Genomic DNA, 22,587 nt, shown 5'->3' on the forward strand with positions numbered 1-22,587 from the left:
TTATAAGTTATGCTAGGGTGCTCACAATATAGAGTAATTTATCATTGTACTCAACAAATTTTTAACACTTTTATACATTTGTTTTGTATATGGAGTTTTTTTTTTAATAAAGATATTTTTGGTCATTATGAGAGGTATAACATCATCCACATACCAATTACTTTATTGCCCATTGTCCTTAATGGATATTTACACTATTTGATTATTTAAAATTAATGGCTTTTGTAAAAGGGCAAGTTGGATTAACTTGGAATTAAAATATGGATATAATGGCAAAAGGGTAAAGTGACATCACTTAGAGTTTAATATAGGTGATAATAGTGCTAAATCTCATCATTTCATTTTAGTGGTTGGATGGGGATGGGTGACTAAGGTATATTGACCTCTCCTGTGCATTTGGATAGGTGCATGAAGGGTGTTGATGATATTCAATCTTATACACTATTTATATATATATATATATATATATATATATATATATATATATATATATATATAGTGTTATACAATAATAAAGCACCAAAAACTACAAAAAAAAAAAATCGGCAAAATCCAATCAAAAAAGCTTTAAAAGGTGGATTCACGGGTTCGTGCATTATATAATGGTCTTTTTTCAAATAACGGCGTTTTTTTTAAAACTGCCCGTTATTTTTGAAAAGAAACGGCCATATTAAATCGTTTTGGTTAGCAGAAACTGGCCAGTTTTTAATAAAACTCACTGGTTGGAGGCCTAAACGGCCGGTTTTGGATCCAAAATTTTTATGAGGTATTCGTTAGACTATTGATACTACAAAACCGAGCTTAACCGGACTCGGAACCCTAGTGATTCTGAGCTAATCGGCTGGTTTCGGTTCAAACCGGCCGGTTTGCGAACAATCCATCAATGAACTCTATTTTATACGAATGGCTGTAGAGGGGAATCCTAGTAGGAACGGGAACAAAAAAAACTCTCATTTCTACCTAAACATTTTCCTATTTTAATTGTTTTTAGATAGACCACCTATTACATCCAACTTTAAGAATGGAAGCTTTATACCTGGTGGACACCGCATGAAACAATTTTCTCAGGGAGAATTGATGGCAGATCTCTCAACATGTTTCCTAAAATTATATCGCTCTAAAGATTTGAGAAAGACCTACACAAAATTTCTTTCTCCCCGCCTATCCACGACTCTCTCTATCTTGATTCATCTCTCTTTAACTCTTCCCAATAAATATGGAAGTATAATTATTACAAAATATCCATTTCAACTCCTCATCTCTATCTATCCATGACTCTCTCAATCTTCATTCATGCATCTTTAACTCTCTAATAAAGGAAATTATTATAAACTATCCATTTCCTCTCTTTATCTCGTTTACTCTCAAAGAAACTTATTACAAAATATCCATTCCCTCTCTCTCCCCTATAAATATGGAAAGAAAAATATTACAAAATATCCATTTCCTCTCTCCTCCTCAATATGGGGAGAGCAATCGTAAAATTTCTTCCTCATCTCATTAACCTATAATTCAAAATTTCACCGTTCTTCCACTCTTCTCCTTAAACATCCTCTTAATTCTCCCTGTCTCTCTCTCTCTCTCTCAAGATTAGAGGATTTTGGAATCCATAGCATCTTTTTGAATTATAGGTTATATATCTCTTCACCGTTCTTAATTTTAGAAGACATCTTCTTATTTTTGTCTTTCTCAATATTTGAGAGTTTCTGAAAAGGAAATTCCCTCTCCCTCTTCACATAACTCTCAGTACATACCCCTCTCTCCCCTCATATCTCTGTAAATCTCTTCCTCCTCCAAGCAGCCTAACCAAATAGAAAAGGTTCGGAAAAAAAGAGATTATATACCCCTCTCTCCCCTCATATCTCTGTAAATTTCTTCCTCCTCCAAGTAGCCTAACCAAGTAGCTTAACCAAATAGAAAAGGTTCGGAAAAAAGAGATGAAAATCATTGGAAAAACCATTGAAAGAAATACCTTGTATGATATATACAAGAAGAGAATCAGTTATATGACGTTTGGGAGATGTTTGGGAGAGTGATTCTACCATGGCAACACGCAAAACGTTATAGAGAGAATTCTATTCCCAGAATGTTGTGTTTGTACCAGAGGAAGTTAGAATGTTGTGTTTGTGCCAGAGGACCTTGTAGAAAAGGTTCGGAAAAAAGAGATGAAAATCGTTGGGAAAACCATTGAAAGAAATACCTTGCATGATATATACAAGAAGAGAATCAGTTATATGACGTACGTTTGAGAGAGTGATTCTACTATGGCAACAAGCAAATCGTTATAGAGAGAATTCTATTCCCACTCCCTGTAAAATTGATCAAGAATGCTGTGTTTGTGTGAGAGGAAATTAGAATGCTGCTGTGTTTGTGCCAGAGGAAGTTATAGAGAGAATTCTATTGGGACTCCCTGTAAAATCGATCATGAACTTCAGGTGCTTTATCTAAAGCATGGAAAGAAGTTCTCTCATCTCCCTACTTCATTCGAAATCAATCCCATATGCCTCCCTCACCATCTGAACTAATCATAGTGTGCACGAGAAAAAGGATTTTCTTGTTCAACATCTTAGCCAGCTAGATAAACGGTATGATAAAGTATATTCGTGTTCAACATCTTAGCCAGCGAGATAAACGGTATGATAAAGCATCTTCGTCAAAGGGAAGTACTTAGATTATTTAGTCGAGTATAGCATCTTCGTTAAAAGGAAGTACTTAGATTATTTAGTCCAGTATGCAGCAATAGCCTGGTTTGCGATAGAACCGTTGGAGATCCTTTGAACTAATATGTCTGTAACCCTGTAACTAAAGATTATAATGATCTCCCCCAACTCCCATCCTCTCTCCGCTTTCACTATCGCTCTCTTAGAATATGTAATATCGGATTTTATTTTGATCATGATACCCAAACGTTCAACATATTTTTATTGTTGGATGGTCGCGAAAACATGCTTGAACGCTACACGCCTGATGAGCACGAACCCTACACGCCTGACGAGTATTGGATGTTTAACTCCTCAATTGGAAGTTGGAAATTACTGACAAACTTTAAAAAGAATGGGAAGGTGATACATATGATAATTGTCCACAAAGATGCATATTATGGTATCCGCAAGGAGGGGAATCTAGAAGACTAGAAACTTTTCATATGGAGAGTGAAGAATGGGAAACCCTGAAATTGCCTTGTGAATCACTTTCTTGAATCAGCATCGTGTAAGCTCAAGATATGGGAATTGAGCCCAGAGAAGAATTGGAAAGAGGTGATCACAATACGCATGAGCGAAGAAGACGCGGATTCTTACCTGAATGTTGTTTTGTTTCAGCATTACCTCGCCTATGCTAAATTCAAAGAAAGATTAATTACCTCCCTCTCTTTGTACGATTTGAGAAGCAGGAACCAAGTAGGGTTGAAATATCGATTTCTTGGGGATTGTCTTGCTGTTTCTCCCTTCACGCCGACATTTTATGTTCTTAGGTTTGCTAGCTAGGCCGTAAGAATTTTATTTTATTTTATTTTATTTTATTTTCCAGCTTGAGGTAGTATTTTTATTTTTATTTTTGTTGTCAAGTTTAATGTTATAATGAATAATGAATGTAGAGAAATTTCAATTTGATTTTTTTTGCTGTATTTATTTGAGTTTGGTGACTCATTATAACATCATCGAATAGACATAGTTGTTTTATTTTATTTTTGAGCATGAGGTAGTATTTTTATTTTTATTTTGTCGCCAACCAGGTGAAAGTTTAACGATATAATGAATAGTGAATGTAGGGATATTTCTATTGGATTTTTTTTTTACTGTATTTATTTGTGTTTGGTGACTTATTATAACATCTTCCAATAGACATAGTTGTACTCTCTGTCCTTTAAAGTGAGAGCATCGACAGCAGAACTCGGCAGTACTGCAATAACTTCTAATCAAATTGTAACTTTGTGGTGAAAATCTCTATATTGGATACCAAGCAGCTGGCATTTTATCTTTTATAGGCAACCCAGATGCATTTTCCACATGCATATACATATGAACAAACTTCAGGGTTCATGAGTAGTTACTGTCCACAAAGGAAGTTACTAAAAAAAAGTCTACAGTACTTGGTAGAGTAAAATGAATCGGTAAAAATTAGACTTGTTAAGTTTGTGGTGGGAGAATGCTTACATTTGAGCAACTGGATGGTACTGCTCATACAACAACTTCACAAGTTCTGAACAATGTGCCACTCTCTCAACCAAACGGTATCTCCCACTTGCTGATGGAACCTCATATACAAGAACATGGGCCTCTGCAACATCTTTGACATTTACCCATCCAAAAGTTCCTTAATATATGTAGGATTCCCTGCATCAGAAGAAAGAAAAAGAAAACGAAAACGAAAACTTCTAATAATCACAGACTAGAAGTCAGAGGTGTCCAAATTGTACGTTCTGCAAGAGATGCATGACAACTTAGTCACTTGTGACTACAGTACATTGCTTTAAACACAACATTCATTTCCAATCTACTCCTTGCATTCTTCTCCAATTTCCTAAGTTGATGCAAGAGTTTTTTAGAATATAATTCTTCTTTTCCAATCCAAAACATAACTTTGGCTTATTCGGTAGTTCAACAGTAGGAAACCTCAGTATGTTTTGTTGCAATACTCAACACAATAACCAGTCAAGCACAAGCCCCAATCGTAAATGTAAGTAAGCTTAACTGGGATTTTCGGGGCAAATTTCAAGGGTTCAAACCCTTGACCTCCCTCAGCCAGACCAGGATGTTACACACTAAGCCAAAGCCTAAGTATTGCTTCGATAGGACTTTTAAAAATTTAAAGTTAGTTTTTACCGACCAATACAATAACGACTCATTTGATCCTTAATGTAAACTGAAAACTTTGCACTTCACTCATTTGGAAATGAAACAGAACAAGAAGATTGAATAGTATAGAAAGAACATACTAGCAATGGATGAACCTCAAACGTGGTATCAAGGACAGCTTCCTAAGCCACAATCCTAGTACTTGAATCACAAAGTTCATGCTTCACTCTCAAGCCCTTGTATTTGCCTCACCTTGAATGCAAAATGCCTCATGCTTTTTCTTTTCATGAGTAGAATGCTTCATGTTGTTCAACAAAATAATTTCATTGATCTTATAACTCCCCCCGATATTCTTCATTGATCTTATTACTCTCCGCGATAAATAACTCTATATCTAGATTCATCTCTCTTTTGCTGATCCCGATAAATAGAAATAAATTATTACAAAATATCAATTTTCTCTCGCCTCCTCAATATGGAAAAAGCTATTTCTTATAGGAAAGGCTTATATACTTCCCTTACAGTATATAAGTTCCATCCTCCCGCTACCATTCAGCCGTCTAATTTTGATCAAGAGAGTCACTCACCGTTTGATCTTAGATCCTACATCTCAAAGTATTTTATTTTTAGTTTTTTTATACAAATTGTATGGATATGAAATTTGGTATGTGCCATCTACTCATTGGGGCACACCTATTAAAAATATTAAAAATAAATTTGCTATAAAATATAATGATCAAAATACTCTTTGAAACTTTTAAAAGTATTTTAGTCATTTTATTTTAATGAAAATATTTTTTTTATATTTTTCGCTAGTGCGAGTTTAATAGACAAGTGGGCATCCAAAATTTGATATCAAAATAGTTTATAGAAAAAAAAATTAAAAATAAAATAGTATAAAGACGTGAAATTATGATTGGGACAATCGCAGCCCACCATTCAAAATAGACGGTTGGATAAAAAGGAAGATAAAACTTCTATGCTGCAGAAAAAATATAAAAGGCTTCCCCATTTCCTCAGCATCTCCGTAACCTATAATCCATTCTCCTACTGTTCCCCTTAAACATCCTCTGAATTCTCCCGTCTCCCTCTTCGCATCTCTCTCATATATTAATTCTCGTGCCTCTCTCTTCGCATCGTTCTCTCGAGATATTAAGATTTTACAATTCATTCACCTAAAAAAGATTGTAGAATTCACTTAATTCTCTCTCTCCATAGCATCTTTCTGAATTTAAAGTTATCGGGGAGTAGTCTAATGCACCGGTATGATGCAACGATGATGATAAAATTTGAAATACGTTTCAGAATTTGAATCCAAATTCGACCTCATCCAAAACCTCAAATCTCATTGTTGCCTCTCGTGTCTTTTTTTTTACATCTTTCTCTCTACCCACGGGCTCTCCTCCTTTTCCTTCTCGCCTCTATCTTCCTCTCCTCTAATCTTCTCTCTCTCATTGCTCCTACTCTCTCTCATTACTCCCAAAAGTAAGAGAGGATTTAAGATCATCGGCAATCTCAAAGGCTACAAATTGCCAAATCCATATGGCTCAAGAAAATCCCAAACAAGCTCTAAAGTTCTCTCAAGAAAACCCCAAACAAGCTTTAACGTTCTTCTACTTAATTTTCTTTTTGTGCAACCCTACATCACAATAAGGCACGTCTTTTCCTCCCAGTTAATTTTTTTTTTTTTTGAGCAATTCTCGTTGAAATGAGAATTATTGTAGGATAAATATCAACAACTTACTCAAATCTCTCTATATATATATATATATATACCAAAGCCCCAATAAAAAATCTCTCTCTCACCTAAACTTGAGCCCCAAGAAATAGTTTTCATTAAACTGCCGTCCTCCCTGTATCCACACGACCCCGTCTCTCTCTAGAAAACCCTCTCTCTCTCTCTTTCTCTTCTCTCTTACCAAGATCTGCGGCTATGAGCCCTCGGGACCCCTGAGATCCAACATCCCCGGATCCCATATTCCATCAATCCCCACCCCAACACCCAAAATTCTGATGACCTTTCCGTCCGATTCTCATTCTCATCCTCCATCAATATACACCCTAACACCCAAAATCGAGATGACCCTTTTGTCCGATTTTCATTCTCATCCATTTCTGGAAGTCGGACCACCGACTGAAAACAACTCTGGACCTTTTCTATCAACAGGAAACCCATGTCTCGATTTCTTCTTCCACATCGTCCCTGATACCCCACCCCAAAAGCTGACCCACCTCCACTCTCTAGCTTGGCACCATGATTCTCTCACTACCCTCAAACTCATTCCCGCCATGGAAATTCGGATCGGCAAAGTTTTTATACAGCTGCTCTCTGGCTCCATCAAATTCACCCCAAAACCCTGGCTCAAAACGTCCACCTTTTCGGGGAGTTTGGGTTCCTGAAAGACTTGCTAGAGATCCTCTTCCTCTTGATCGAAGGCCATGATGCTCGAAAACTCAGAAGAGAAGAGCACAACAGTTCAAAGGTTAAGCGCCTGCATAGGTTGCGTAGGAGAATGACAAGGATACGAATGGTGAAAACCTTGCCCCCCCATTGCTGCTCGAGAGATGATCCTAAGGCTAAGCCTAAGGCCAAGCCTAAGCCTGAGGCCAAGGCCAAGGCCAGAGATGTTCGTGTAGAGCAGCAACTCGCCAAGGGTCAGGTCTTGAAGGCAGAAGCCAGGGAAGAGAGAGAAAAGAGGAGGTTGAATTATGCAAGGAGAGCATTGGAGAGGTATTATTCTGATCGTGATTATAGATATCTCCATGATAAGGTTTCTGAAACTTTCGCTGAATTACTGGCCTCCGACCTGAAACCTGAGACCAAAAACCTAAGTTTTGCTGCAAAGTGGTGCCCATCATTGGGCTCTTCGTATGATCAAATCACCCTAATCTGCGAGAGCATAGCGAAGAGGCTATTCCCCATAAACTCATACCCTGAATACAAGGTTTTGGAAGAAACGCATTATGCATATAGGGTTCGCATCAGAATGAGCAAAGAGGTTTTGGTTCCTCTTCGAAGAGCTCTAGAGCTGCCTGAAGTTTACATGAGCTCCAATCAGTGGATATCTCTACCCTATGATAGAGTTGCTTCTGGAGCCATGAAAAACTATAAGAAGCACTTTAAGTGGCATGATCGACGGAGGTTTCGGAAGTTCTTAAAGGAGGTGGAAAAAGGAGAGAAGAAGATAGCAGCTGGGGCCTTGCTTCCTCATGAGATATTAGCTTCTGGTCAGAACCAGGTGGCTGAGCTTCAATGGAGGAGAATGATTACATGAAGAAGCATGGAAAACTTAGCAACTGTTTAGCTGTCTGTGATGTATCAGGATCCATGAGAGGTTTACCAATGGAGGTCTGTGTAGCCTTGGGGCTCCTGGTTTCTGATCTTAGTGCGAAGCCATGGAAGGGGACTGTCATAACCTTCTCTAATGAACCCCAAATCCACAAAATCCAAGGAAAGACAATCTTTGAGAGGAGAAAATTTGTGGAGAGCATGGATTGGGGCCACAATACTAATTTTCAAAAGATTTTCGATCTTCTTTTGAGGTCGTGAAGAGAGGGAGGTTAAGGAAAGAGAAGATGATAAAGAGGCTGTTTGTTTTCAGTGATATGGAGTTCGACAAAGCCTCGAAGGGTGAATGGGAGACCGATTACATGGCGATAGAGAGGAAGTTCAGACGGAGAGGGTATGGGAAGCCTCCTCAGATTGTATTTTGGAACCTTAGGGATTCAGAAGCCATACCAGTGTTGGGGAGCAAAAAGGGGTAGCTCTAGTAAGCGGATTTTCGAAGAATTTGCTCAAGTGTTTCATGGACAATGGAGGAGAGATAAACGCTGAGGGTATAATGGAGGATGCCTTATCAGCCCCTCCCTATGTGAAGCTGGTTGTTGTTGATTGAACTGGCTAAGGCAATCTAAAATGTAAACAGAGAGAGAGAGAGAGAGAGAGAGAGAGGGAGAGAAAATTTAATGAGATTTTTGTTTTCCCAAATGAGGACTGCTTTCTTTTTCTTCTTTTTGACATTTTTTTGTTATTCTTGTATTGGGAAAGAATTGCAATAAAAATCAGATCCTTAAATCCAGAACCATTCCCTTTTTCTTAAAAGGATCCTGTCAACCAAAATTTCTGCATAGTTAAGGTAAATTCCACATACTTCATGCAAAATTCCAAGATTTTAAGCAAACAAGCAAAATCATTCGAGATTTTAAGCAAAACAGCAAAATCACAGTTAAGAGAGAAAATCTCTCCAAATTCATGCAAATTTCACGTGATGCAAAATTTCAAGATTTCTTTTTTTCTGTTTTTTTTTCTTTTTTTTTTTGCAAAACAACACATCATAGTTTAGAGAGATACAATTTCAAACTTCACGCAAATTCCGTCCATCTTGGTGGAAAATTTCTAGATTTTCTTCAAAACAATAGATCATGGTTTAGATAGACAAACTTTTTAAAATTCGTGTAAATTTTTCCGGTCGTGGAGGGTGTCCTATCGGATAGAATGGTTGATGATAATCATTCAGCAATAGCCATATAGTGAATTGGGTAACTCTCATAACTGAATAAGTGGTCAATCCATAGCATATGGAACACTAAAAACTTTTAGAGATCATCTTTAATGAGCTTGTGTAGTATAATTGTTGCTGCTGTAGAGCACAGTACCGAACTATAGGGTATCTTAATGCAAAATAAAAATAATTGTAGTGCACACAGTACCGAACTACGGTCTTGAGAAGTTAAAACCCTGAATTGTGGATGTTTTGAAAAGCCTTTTGCTGCCTTAAATAAAAGAGATGAAGAAATAAGTCAGAATAGTGGCCCAATAAGTGCCATCCTCAGGGTCGACCAGCATGGTAACCGTAAGAAGACAACAATAATTACTGGGTACAATTGGTGAAAGCAGTCTTAGATGGGGGCTAGAATTTGCAAATCCAAATGATGAAAATCCAAGCTAGTTACATGCTCAAATTTGCAAACTTTAGGCAAACCCTCTAACGACTACTACAATGTGAGGGTTATGAACTTAATCTAAGGTACCCAAAGCTACCATCTAATATCGGGCCAATCCGGTATCGGATGAACCGTAAATACGACTTTGCAAAGTTGAGAGTACAGAATAGGTGCCCAGATTATAGGTGGCCAAATAGTTTGGAGTATTTATTAAAGAAAGGTATTGTGTTAAAAGACTTAAATAATGAAATTGTGCTCTTTGGCCATCGAATAACTCGAATATGGCCTTTCATATTTCTTTGTTGAAGTAGAAACTGGGTGTGGCCTCCTAAACGGCACAAAATTTACAACATAAATCTACGGTTGAATTAATTGAAACCTTTGTGGAAGAGAGGCACTGTCCTCAAAGGCTTAAGTTTCAAATGTAGGTCAATCTGATGTAGGGAGGTGCCCATTCTAAAGCAATGTTTGGCGGACTACCAAAAGAGCACAAAACCTTTGCAAAAAGGTGCATGAGGTGACCATGGTCTAGCAATGAGGAACAATTTTTGTGCAGATTTAAAGGAAAGAAGAAAACAATCGAGACTGTCCCATGACCTCCATCCACTCTAGGACCCATATCTGACGACACTCCGAAGCATTTTAAGTTTAAAATTTACAAGGACGGTCCTCACTCGACCGCTAAATATAAGTATAATTTTATGGAGGTTTACAAAATAATTTTGTGGTTAGATTTCAAACTTTTATGTGAGATACAAAGAAATATTTGATTTTGCTGTTGCATGGAAATGATAGGAGGGATATACATAGAAACATTATTATCATATTAAACTTTTCATGAGGCACATTTTAGCCGTTTTTAATAAATTTTATTATTATCATATTAAAATTTTCATGAGACATATTTTAGCCGTTTCTAATAAATTGTTCAGAGTCTCCAATCAAGGACGAATTGCTCGGAAAGATTTGACTTACCATATCACGTAAAAATTACAAAAATTAATTGTAAATAAGTTTTAGAAGCATGAAAAACTCTTAAAAATATGATAATGATGGTAAGAAACAAAATTGATTGTAGTAAATGTACAGATCGTAGTTAAATACTCCTAAAACTATCTATCCCTGTATTATTAAGTCAAAAATCGCTCTTGATTTGCTTGCACGTACTTCTTTTGCCCAATGTCTAGCTGCGTTTGCTGTCATTTTAAGACATCCCGAGTGAAAAACCTGCTTGACCTTGTCTAGGAAAATGCTATTCTACAAGATTTATTCGTTTTGGTACTCAAGATTCTAGGTGGGCCCGCCCCTAGCCCTATCATTGTCGGGCCAGGGTGGGCAAGGCCAAATAGAATCAAGGAGAAATAAAGGAGAAAAATAATGAAAAAAGAGCAAGGCCAGACCGGGTCAACATTATCATGGCCCTAGTAGTGGCCCGGCCTGGTCCTACCCTCCGACCATGATGGCCTAGTCTTGGCTTAACCTTCGGGCCACATTTTGGGGCCTAGGCCCTAGTTTTGCGGAAGTAACAATTCAACACATAGACTAATATTTAAAAAAAAAAAAAAATGCAAATTGAGCTTACTATGTACTAGGAAAAAACAGTCTATCAAGATTGAATGGAGACCGTTCGATATTGAAGGGCAAGATGTAACTATAAAAAAATGTGAAATTCCAAATTTTTTTCTTTTGAAAATATTTATCTATGATTCTCAGGTGGTTCCAATAATTTCAAACTGAAAAAATCCTCCCACGTAGGACTTTTGATTGACAGTAATTGTACAGTATATGCTCCCATGGGAGCATAGCATACGTGCTCAATTTTAAAATTTGAAATTTGAACCTTATTGTTGATAATTTTTCCAGGGGTGTTTCTCTTAAAAATTGCTTTTGAGTTCAGACTTTAGTGACAATTATTGGCAGTAATTTGATTTTATCATGAGAAAATCAAGGGTTGATATTATTTTTTATGTTATCGCGATGAAAGGAATTATTGTGATGTTATGGGCCGTCTGGATATTATCTCGGTGAATATGACAAACATAGGTTGCATTTTGGAAATTAAGTTTTTGAAAATCTTAACTCACCAAACTAAGAGATAGACCTTTTAATGTGTAATGTATGAGTTGCCTATGTTGTAACTAAGGATAGGTTTTTCACTTCTTGTTTTGTCATTTTTCTCTTTGGTTGAAAGACTTGTATTGGGGGCTTAGGAAGCAAAAGAAAATGTGGATGTGTGAGTGGGTGTGTTTTTTTTTTTTCTTAGATTTTTTTTCCCCACTTTTTTGAATAGTTGTTGCGTTTGAGGGATGTTGCCAAAGTGCTGCCATATTTGAATGGGAATCCCTGGTTACGTAAATATCCCATGAAACCCTTAAGTTAAAATAAAAAGGGAATTTTAACCCTCCTTACTTTATCTATTGTCTAAATAATAAAATTTATTCTTAATCACCATATTATATAAATCGTTGCAAAACTCGCATTTTCCTTATCTTTCTTCATCCTCTCTCTAGCAATCTTCTCTGAACACTTGTCTCTCTCTCTCTTATCTTGTAAACCTCACAAGTAAGTTACAAGATGAATCGCAAACTCTATTATTACAATGGGGTTGTCCAAAAAAAAAAAAAAGGATAAATTCTATAATTGAGACATTGAAAAAGGTCAAAAAAGGAGTTAATTATCATTTTTTTGTTTAATTTGGGGGGTTTCATGGGTTTTTTTTAGTAGATTTTCCCTTTTTAGAAAATTTCAAAAATACTCCTTGTCTCAAATCATTTTTTTTAAATCTTTTTTTTTTTTTTTTTGTAACTTAATTTGGATGTCTTTTGGTTAGTCATGCTTTAAATATGCTTTTCATTTTCAAAACTTTAGAAACAACCATTAGACCACAAGGAAAAACGACTGAAATTTGACGGAAGCCACAATATCTAAATAGGAAAAAAAAGAAAAAAAAAAGAAGCAAGACGTTGATCTAATGACAAAAATGAGAAAAACTCAAACATCAAAAAGCAACACTTGGATCTTACAAGATAAGCCTGAATTTTATCATTGAAACCCAAAAGAGAGCCAAATTTTACATTTTGATATTTCTACCACTTAGATTTCACCCTTAAAAAATTGGACGGTTTATATTTAATATTAAAGCATTATTTTTAAAAAACTATAGGGAATGCAATTTGAATTATTATTTTTAACATATGAGTTGAAGAGATTAAATCCCAAAATTTAGGGGTCCTAAAAATGTATGTAGATTAGGTTTTGCCCAAGAGAGCAAATGAATGTGTGCTCCCTTGAGAACACAAAAACTTTTGGCTTATTAATTTGACATGACAGATGTCCTACAATACATCAAATTTGATTCAGCCATGTCTAACTTCGACCTCACAACCGGCGTAGGCAATATGAGCCAGAGTAATATGCTCGTGCTGGAGCATATTATATATGAAAAATGGTTTGATAGTGCCGTAGCCCGATCAAAATAAGTAAAGCTTTAACTCATAACTCATCAAAAATTACAATTCAAGTATTGGAGAATCTTTACATCGATCATCTCCGCCTAAGTATTATGCTTGTGAAAAACAAATTAAAATTTGAAGCTCTAAACATAATGTATATTGTAACACATTATCTAGACTGTTCATTTCAACCTAAAAATACGTGTTCAAAGATCTACAAGATTTATACCATCTTTTGAGTTTCAAATTTTATTGTCTGGCATCGAAAATTGATTTTAGAGCCATCATAGAGATTTTTATTGTCGAAAGTATTTTTCTAGACCGGATTTGACATGAGGCTTTATTTTGTTTTCATAAAGCCTAGGCCTTATCGAAACTCCATCCTATATATTTAGAAAAATATACAATGAGACTATTTACCTTTGGTACAAGGTGGTCACAATTAATCTTGTTCATTGGATGTGAAATTTGATGGTTGTATTTATTCCATTAACCAAGTTCAAACTTCAAAAGAAATTTTCTCGAGCTTCATGACACCTCCAAACAATCAAATTTTACATTGGATTGGATGATTAACTTTATATCAAAAGTAAATAGTCTCATGGTATGCAATCCATATATATTTACTCCCTCTACGTGGTCACTTATGAGATTTTTTTCATTCATAAATTTTTGGAGCTATCATAAAAGATAAAAATTGAATTTTAAGTTTCTTAACACTTAGATCCTTGAGGCCATGAGTTTTTTTTTTTTTTTTTTTTTTTTTTTTTTTTTTTTTTAACTATTTTTAGATTTTTAAGTTTAAAGTTTTTTTTTACTCTTTGTTGTTGTAGAGATTTGAAGAGTATGTAGGCAGTTTTATATTGAGAGTCGGTTATGATATATTTTGTTAGAAAAAGTATAAAATGAAACTATTTACCTTTGGTATAAAGTTTACAATTAATCTTGACCATCGGATTTGAAATTGAGTGGCTACATTTATTCCATTGATCAACTTCAAACTTCAAAATAAATTTTATCGAACTTTGTGACACGTCCAAAGTATCAAATTTCACATAAGATAATTGTAAGTAATTGTGACATCTTGTATCAAAGGTAAATGGTCTCATTGTATATAATCCCATTTTGTTAAGGTAGAAGATAATGCAGTTCGTAAGAGATTCCAAGAAGAAAGTTAAACATCAAGAACGACGTCCTCTCATCCTTTCATAACTAGGGCTTCATAGCTAAAGAGAAGCGCACAAAGAAAAACATAGAGTTCTCAATAGTTTTGGTAAAATCATGTTCTGCGATTTATAGTCTAACAACAAGCCATCAATACTTGGGAGTTTGGTGAATTCATCTCTTCCCCACAAAAATTCAACACTAGTCCCTTGAGAGTTTGTTGGGTTCATCTCTTCCCCACAAAGATTAAATACTATTCCCTTGAGAGTTTGTTGGGTTCATCTCTTCCCCACAAAAATTTAATACTTTTTACTTAAGGGCGGGCTTGGGCCCTATCAGGGTTTAGCCGGTCTAGGTAAAATTAGAGGAAAATAGATAAAATAAAATAAAATAAAATAAAATAAAATTCAGGCTGGGCCAAGCCTGTCTTAGCTTGGCCAAGCCCAAATTTTAGGACATAGTCAACCGGGGGTTCCAGCCACCCGAACCCTTGCTACCGTAAATAGAGATATGGAAGCGTTGGAAAGGATAGCGCCAACGTTATTTCCTAAGATGATGGCATGATATTAAGAGAGATGAGAGAGTGCAAAAAAAGCGGGGAGAGAGGAGTTTACTTCGCATTTTTTTAGTTTGCATTTAAAAGAAGGGTTTGTTTTGTACAGAGCTGAGGCTCTAAACAATCAAATTAGAGCCTGCTTCAAATAATGTCGAAAAATGTTGTTTCAATATTGAAAATCTTTGTGATAGCCTTAAAATATTTTTTTATATTTATTTATAATATTTAAAGTTTAAAAAGTAATGTCGATCGACATATCTATGAAAACCTGAAAATCTTGAAAATTAACAGTAAAAAAATACGTTACAAATACACTATTTTCAAAACTTGAAATCCATTTTTTCTCATGTCCATGTTTCTTGATGTCGAGATGAGGCATCAAAACAACCTCTTCTAATGAAAATTTCGTGGTAAGTTCAAATTTAATTGTTTAAAGCCTCGGCTTTATATAAACTTTTCCCTTAAAAGAAAGAAGGTCCTTTTTTTTCGATGGTCATCTTTGAAGAAAGAAATTATTCCTTTACTTTTGTGCAGAGATGTTTGGGGTGAGATGGATTCCATTGCTGACTTTGAGATGTAAATAAGATTAAATTATAATTATTTTAATCGTAATGGGAATGCTTAGGATTACTCATGTTTTCATTATCCACGTCGTACTTCGGAAACTCAAATTGGTAGTTGTTATTATCGCCAACTACATTCGTGAAATAAAAAACATTAATAAAAAATCAGAGTAGCCAAAAGCATTCTCATCAATCAAATTTTAAATTGTGAATATTTATTAACCATTTACAACTATAATATCACCTTAAAATAGGGTTTTGTTAGGGTGCCCACTATAGAACAATTTAGAATTGTACTCAATAAATTTCGACTTAAAAATCAACTGTGGTGGCATTTTCATCTATTCCAAAATACTTTTGGGGGCATTAAAAAAAGGGTGCAGTTGGCATACAGATGCATCCGTAGCTGTGTAGAGGTAAGGTGCACCTTCAAATTTTATCATGTTATATAATTTTGATATAAAATGTTCTTAGGATTATCTCAAAATCTATTTTTATATCTAATTATAAAAAAAGTAATTTAAAAAATAGTTAAAATCAAGTAGATCTATAAACACATGAAAATCTTGAAAATGGACGGTGTAGATAATATGTTGTAAAATACACTATTTTTTAGACTTAAAAATCTTTGTATTTTTCATGGTCATACATCTCGATTTCGAGATGATGAATCAAATGGTTTTTCAACATTAAAACGATATTTTTCGATGGATTTTTTAGGTGCATTCGTAGTTCTACATTATAAGGTTGCATCTTTATATTAATGATCTTATAGGATTTTTCTTCACCCATATATCTAAGATTCAAATGATCACTGTTAAAATTGATACAGATATCTAAAAAAATTATCATATAAGTATGGTATTTGACTTTTTTATATATCCGTACCAAATTTAATGATATTTCTTTGAAATCCTACACGAATAAGTGGAGAATGGTCGTGCACGATCATTTCTCAAACTTTTTCTTTAAAAAATTGCTTTTTGCGGCGTAGAGTTTTTTTTCTCCCTCTCAATTTTGAAGTACCCAAAACCAGGGCACCCTCTTCCTCTTCCCACGCTCCCATAGCCATAAGCCCTTCCACCTACCGGAATTAGTTTCAGCTACCGGAAAATCGCCATAGCTCACCTGTCCATCAGCCATATTTGGTATTCATCTCTCTCTATCCTCTTGGCCTTTCTCTTACCTGTCTATCTCTCTGGCGTTTTCAGTTGGGTTTTTTCTTCAGGTTCATAAAACACAGAACCCATCTCTCTCTGTCTCTCACCTATGTTTTCAATTGGGTTTTCTTTGTTTTCAGTTGGGTTTTCAATCTCATATTCATAAAATATAGATACCGTATTCAATTGGGTTTTCATTCTCAGATTCATAAAACACAAAGACATAACTTTTGAAGAGAGAGCAGCCATGGCACCAGGCTTGTATCTGAGAAACAAATGATTTCTTAACCTCTTCGAGCTGGTTGTGCAAGTTTTAAGAAGCTCCAGATAAGCATTACACCTTGAGAAAGTAGCAAAGGCTCTAATTGTACCATTTCCATGTGTTTCAGCTGAACTGTAACTGGTTCTGACCCAAAAACAGGCAGCCAAAAAATGGTCAGAATTTTTAGCAAGATTTCTCTTTTTTAAGAAGCCCTTAACCATGGCGTTTGAAGCTGGCGAAGGCCCTCTACATTAAGAGACATGATTTTTGGAGAGAGAGCAGCTGGTGAAGAAGTTCAGGAAGATAGGAGCCGAACATCTGGACAACCCCAAATGATTTTGTGGTGGGGTTTATTTTACAACATTTTAAATTGGGTTCTTTCTAATGGGGAGTATAAAGTCCCGCAGACCACCCAATGAGATGTTCGAGAAAGGGGTGATCATGAACGCAGTAAGTACGTGTTTCGCGACAGGTATGATACATGCCTCGTATATGGAGTGGAGTGGGTGGTGGGCCAGCATCGGACCTTGTATAAGGTATAGACCATCCCCTTGTACAAAGTACCATCCCCCACTTTAATTATTGAAAATTATAAAAAAAATATATATATATATATACAAAATTCATCTTACCCAAATTTTACATCGATTTTTGGACCCCTGCAATAATAGAGTACACAAGTGTCGGACCGCCCTAAGACAACTATCAGACCGAAATTATCGATTTTTGGACCTTTATAATAAAGGAGCGCATAAATGTCAGACTGCCCTAAGAAAACTACCTGACCGAAACTAACTTCTATCGGATTGCCCTTTACATAATATCAGAACCTGGAATCTAGTAACATCTACTGTCGAACCGTCCTTTACAACTACCATACCAAAGCCTTGGAATCCAATAACATCTATTGTCGGACTGCCCTTTATAACTACCGGTCCGCACTTACACAGTATCACCAAACCGCATTTTACACAGTGTCAGAGCCTTAGTGTCGGAGCCTTACTGCCGAACCGTACTTTACATAGTATCAGAGCCGTACTGCCAAACCGCATTTTACACAGTGTCGGAGCGTTATTGCCGGACTGCATCGGACCCTATTTTGGTGGGATATAGGAGATAGAGGCATGGGTAAGGTAAAGTAAGGGAGGGTAGTTTAGGTATTTTTTATTTTTATTTTGGTTGGAGGCGTATTTGCATAGAAAGTGTATTTGGGAAAAAAATGAAAAAAAAGTTAGGTTGAGGTAAGTTAGATAGAAAGTGTAATTTTGGAGGTTTTTTTGTAATTTTTTTTTAATTATTAGAAATAAAAAACTTTGGGAATTGGTTGAATGATCCGGTCCAATTCAATTAGGGAATTGGTTGAATCATCCGGTCCAATTCACTTAGTTCGATGACCAGTTCACTTAGTTCGATTGGTCAATTAAAAGGGTCCCGATATATTAAGGGATCTAAAATGCTATCAATGATTTTCGATTCGGTCAGGGCAATTCTAATCCAGATCACTCAATTTGAAGACGTTGATGTATCCATAGCGTACATTCCCTATTATGCCCTTTATGTTATATGAAATTTCTTTTCAACCCCACATTACCTATTATGCCCTTTATATTATATGAAATTTCTTTTCAACCTCAACCAGCTGTTTGGATTTGCTCGCGAGGTAGACTTAGGTAGGGGTGACAACACGCCGGACCACCCTTGGCCCTAGCCAAGCCCCAATCCCTAGAGGCTCATACCAGCATGAACCGGGGCAAAGAAGCCTTGGCCCGAGCCCAATCGGCCCTATTACGACCCCAACCATCTGTTTGGATTTGCACGCGTGGTAGACTTAGGTAGGGTTGACAACACATCGGGCCACGCTTGGCCTAAGCCAAGCCCCAATCCCTAGAGGCTCAAACCAACACGGACCAAGCGTAGAGGCCTTGGCCCGAGCCCAACTAGCCACGTCACCATCTCAGCCCGGCCCGGCACTTGATCATATTTCTTGGCCTTAGTTATTGTTATTATAATTTTATATTTTTTTTTATTTTGGGACCAGGCCAATCGGACTGTTCGAGCCAATTGGCCCTGTACGTATTGCTCTATTGGCCGCTCTCAGCAAAAAAAGAAGAGCAATGACATCACCAAAACATTAAATGATCCGTTACTTGGTTATTTATAGAAACTGTTGAGGATTCTCCACGTATGCCATCCTGTTATCAACTAAATTGGCCAGGAACGAAGACCTAACCCAAATAAAGTACAAAACTTTTTCCTTTCTCGCCATTTTTGAGGAACTAAAAGTCTTCAGCTCATTAAAGAGAGGTTTGTGGGAGGGTGCATTCAGTGCTTCATGAATAACCTGTCCGCCTCGGGAATTCAATAAAAAGTCGGTGATTTTGGGCAGAAGTTGTTGGGATTCTCTCGATTTTCCTGGTTTTCAGTATTTCAGAAATCGTCCTATTATAACCATGAAGGACTTGGGTCAGGTCAAGCTACTTGGATTCTGACTTGTGGTAGGAGCCTGAGTCCGATATTTGAAACCTCGTATACACTATTGAGTAATCAGAAATAGGTATCAATAACTCTACTGTGACGTTCTCTCCATCTTGAGTTTGTTGTTGTCTCGACGTTGCAAATATTGGTTCTAAGCTTATAAGGATATAACTTCTTTATGATTAAGAAAAAATAATCTTCAAAGACAAAAATATGATAGAAAATAGAGAGATGATTGGTAGGACTTGAAAAATCAAAACGTACTCTCCAATTAAAAGGATAAGTGAAAGGAATGAAAGATTTATAGAGAGAATGAAAGAACAAGTGAAAGGAATGAAAGATATATAGAGAGAATGAGAGAGATGACAAGTTGAAAGATACATGAAAAGAAAGACATGATAAGTAACACTAAAAAACAGACTGAGATAGATGAAAAGAAAGCAACAAGTTACATAGTGCAGCGTATTTTTCTGATTAGTAGTACTTGATGAAAAATAAAATTGACAACACAAGTAGACGTACCATAAGTGGCTCTTACATGCCGACATAATATGTAGCCTAACATATACCTACCAAGACAAGACACAAATGCAAATATCAATCAAAACAACAATCAGTAACCCACACTTTAAGCCGATGGTGAGAACCTCACGATGCTTGCTCTTCAACTGCAATCTCCTCCATCATGGAACCAAGTGGGTTGAACCCTTGAACCTCAGAGCACTTGTTGAGCAAGATGATAGGGCTAAGGCCTTGGTCTATGGCCATGAGCCCACTCGTGTCCACAGGCATGAGCCCGGGTCCGGGTTCAGTCCAATGCTTACGAGCCACCATCACCGAGTTTATGACATCGTCCGTCGGGTGATAAACCGAGAGGACATCAAACCCGTGGACCTCCTCAGGCTCGACCACAGGGTACAGAAAAGCTCGAGACCCGTGAGCACTCCTCAGCATCAAGAGTGCACCTGGGGCCATGTGCTTAGCCAGGTGCTTGACCACCTTGGCTTTCTCTCTCGTGCTCATCCCCACAAGGGCAGCCAAAAACACCACATCATAGTCCCTCAGCCTATGGCTCACATCCATGATGTTAGCATTGTGAAAGAACATGCGCTTAGAGAGGTCAGGGTGTGAGGAAACAAGGCCAAGAGCCATGGAATTTGCACCTGTGTCTATGTCATAGTTGTGAAAATTGGTGAATTTCAAGTGGTTTAGTGCTAGTGTGATGGAAGTGAGGGGCAAAGGGCCCGAACCCACAAAAGCCAAGGACTTTGGGGTTTTTGATGTGTATTGGCTTAAAATATTGAATTCTAGGCGGCTAAGCTTTAGATAGTTGGAGTTGTATGGGAAAATGTGAAGGTGGTCCATTGGGCTCTCAAAGGAAGCCAAGATTGAGGAGAAGTGAGCCTCTAAAAGGCCCTCAGCCTCACCACATAGCCTTATGAGCTTGGCTCTTATCTCTTGAACCTTAGGACTCAGCTTGGATACATCAATTGAAGAAGGTGGGGTGCAAATTGAGACAAGCTGAGTGAATAGGGTGTTCACCTCAGGTGATGGGCTAAGGCTCTCAAGCTTTGATATTTTGTCATAGAGCTCACACACCTTAGTTACAAGCATGTCCTCATGAGCACCCATGTCTGACACTTTCCAGCAGGGGGGAGGACGATGGCCGGGCACGCGCTCTAGAGAGAGAAACTAGACAGAGAAAAGTTCTCGGTGGCACGCGCCGCGGCTTTGGCTTGATAATCTTCTACCGTCTTTGAAGCAATTTATTTATGGATGGATGTAGAGAGAAGAGAGAGAAAAAAAGAGATAGAGAGACCCTGGTCCACATGTACATGGCGATGGTAGACTTTTGAATTCTTTTAAGCTTTTCTTCCTTTCAATGTGGTGGAGAAAGATACATGAAAGGTAGCAATCATCCAAATCACTTTTAGTTTCTTTCTCCTATATGGGTTGAATAAGAGAGGTTATATCCGAGGGAGAGGCATTATCAATCAAATGGACGGTTGATATATAACAGACGGTCACGAGTCCTTCAATCTACGCTGTCCAAAGACAATGACGAACCCCATGATAGAGGGTGGGGCCCAGTGAAGAATGACATAGGCTATAATGCCAATGCCTACAAATTTCATGTGGCGCAAGGTTGGCCCACTTTTGAACCAAGAGTGTTCACCGGAAAACTTTGGAAGACGAATTATGTCGACATTCAATGTAGTATAGGTAGAAATAAAATTTAAGGAAAATGTTAAAATATTGCAATGGCTTTAAAGCCTCACCTCAAAAATCGCAAAAGAGTTTATATTTCTACTGTCGGAAAATATTCATATCGAACATGTTCACCTTGTTCAATATGGTATAGAAAAAATTAGAATTTCAAACCCTAAAATAGCATATATTGTAATCCATAATATTTGTACCATTTTCTTGAGCTACAGATTTCATGACCAATCGTGGAAATAGATGTTAAATACCATTGTAGGGATTTTCTATGTCCAAAGTGTTTTTTTGGATAAGATTTCGGGCTTTACTTTTTTTTTCAAGGCCTAGGCCTTATAGAAATGCATCCATAAAATAAAGTATTTTACTAAGGTTAAAATGTATAAAAGTTTAAGGTAAATCCACGCATGCACCCAAAATAAAATTTGAAATTATAAATATTTCATATTTTGAGGTGAGGCCTAACTTTTTGAAGTTTTTTTTTTAATTTTTATCTTTCCCCTTGTCCAAAAGTTCAACTTTCTCCTAAAACACAAAAATACGAACTGTTGGGGCTGTTAAAAAATCCAAACCACCCAAAGCACAAAAATGTGTTGGACAGTTCAAAAGTCCAAATTTTGAGCGGCCAATATTCTTATAGCTTTAATGTGTTTAAGATGTGACCAAAAGTTCAACTTTCAAACTAACCAAATGTGTAGTTTCGTATTTTGAGAAGTTTGAAATTCCAAATTTTAAACCACACTCCTAGTTTTTTTAGGTTTTAGGTGGTTTGATAGTCAAACTTTATAAAAATACAAATAAAAAAAAATAGCTTCAAAAATTTTATAGCTCAACATAAAACGTATTAAACTAATAAAAAATTTTATATAAGGTTGCAACTTTAAAATGTAGAATTAATGTACACTTAAAAATCCATCATAAAAAAGTTGTTTTAAAGTTGAAAAACCCTCTCGACATAAAGATGTGTGAATATAAAAAGAAAAAAGAGTTCAATT

The 22,587-nt window shown here is 36.5% G+C and overlaps 1 protein-coding gene and 1 pseudogene across 1 annotated transcript; one reads left to right on the plus strand and one right to left on the minus strand.

Moving 5' to 3' along the window:
- The first annotated feature begins 6,451 nt into the window (after window positions 1-6,451).
- Window positions 6,452-8,875, plus strand: LOC18430239 (uncharacterized; annotated as a pseudogene).
- Window positions 8,876-19,775: 10,900 nt separating this feature from the next.
- Window positions 19,776-21,123, minus strand: LOC18430237 (nicotianamine synthase). The gene has a single exon (XM_006840396.4). The coding sequence runs from the start codon at window positions 21,002-21,004 to the stop codon at window positions 20,021-20,023; it is 984 nt and encodes a 327-aa protein (XP_006840459.1). The 5' UTR covers window positions 21,005-21,123; the 3' UTR covers window positions 19,776-20,020.
- Window positions 21,124-22,587: the final 1,464 nt, after the last annotated feature.

The sequence above is a fragment of the Amborella trichopoda genome, chromosome 2 (genome assembly GCF_054954075.1).
Source record: "Amborella trichopoda isolate Santa Cruz 75 chromosome 2, AtrichopodaSantaCruz75HAP2 v2.0, whole genome shotgun sequence".
In the NCBI taxonomy this organism is placed as follows: Eukaryota; Viridiplantae; Streptophyta; class Magnoliopsida; order Amborellales; family Amborellaceae; genus Amborella; species Amborella trichopoda.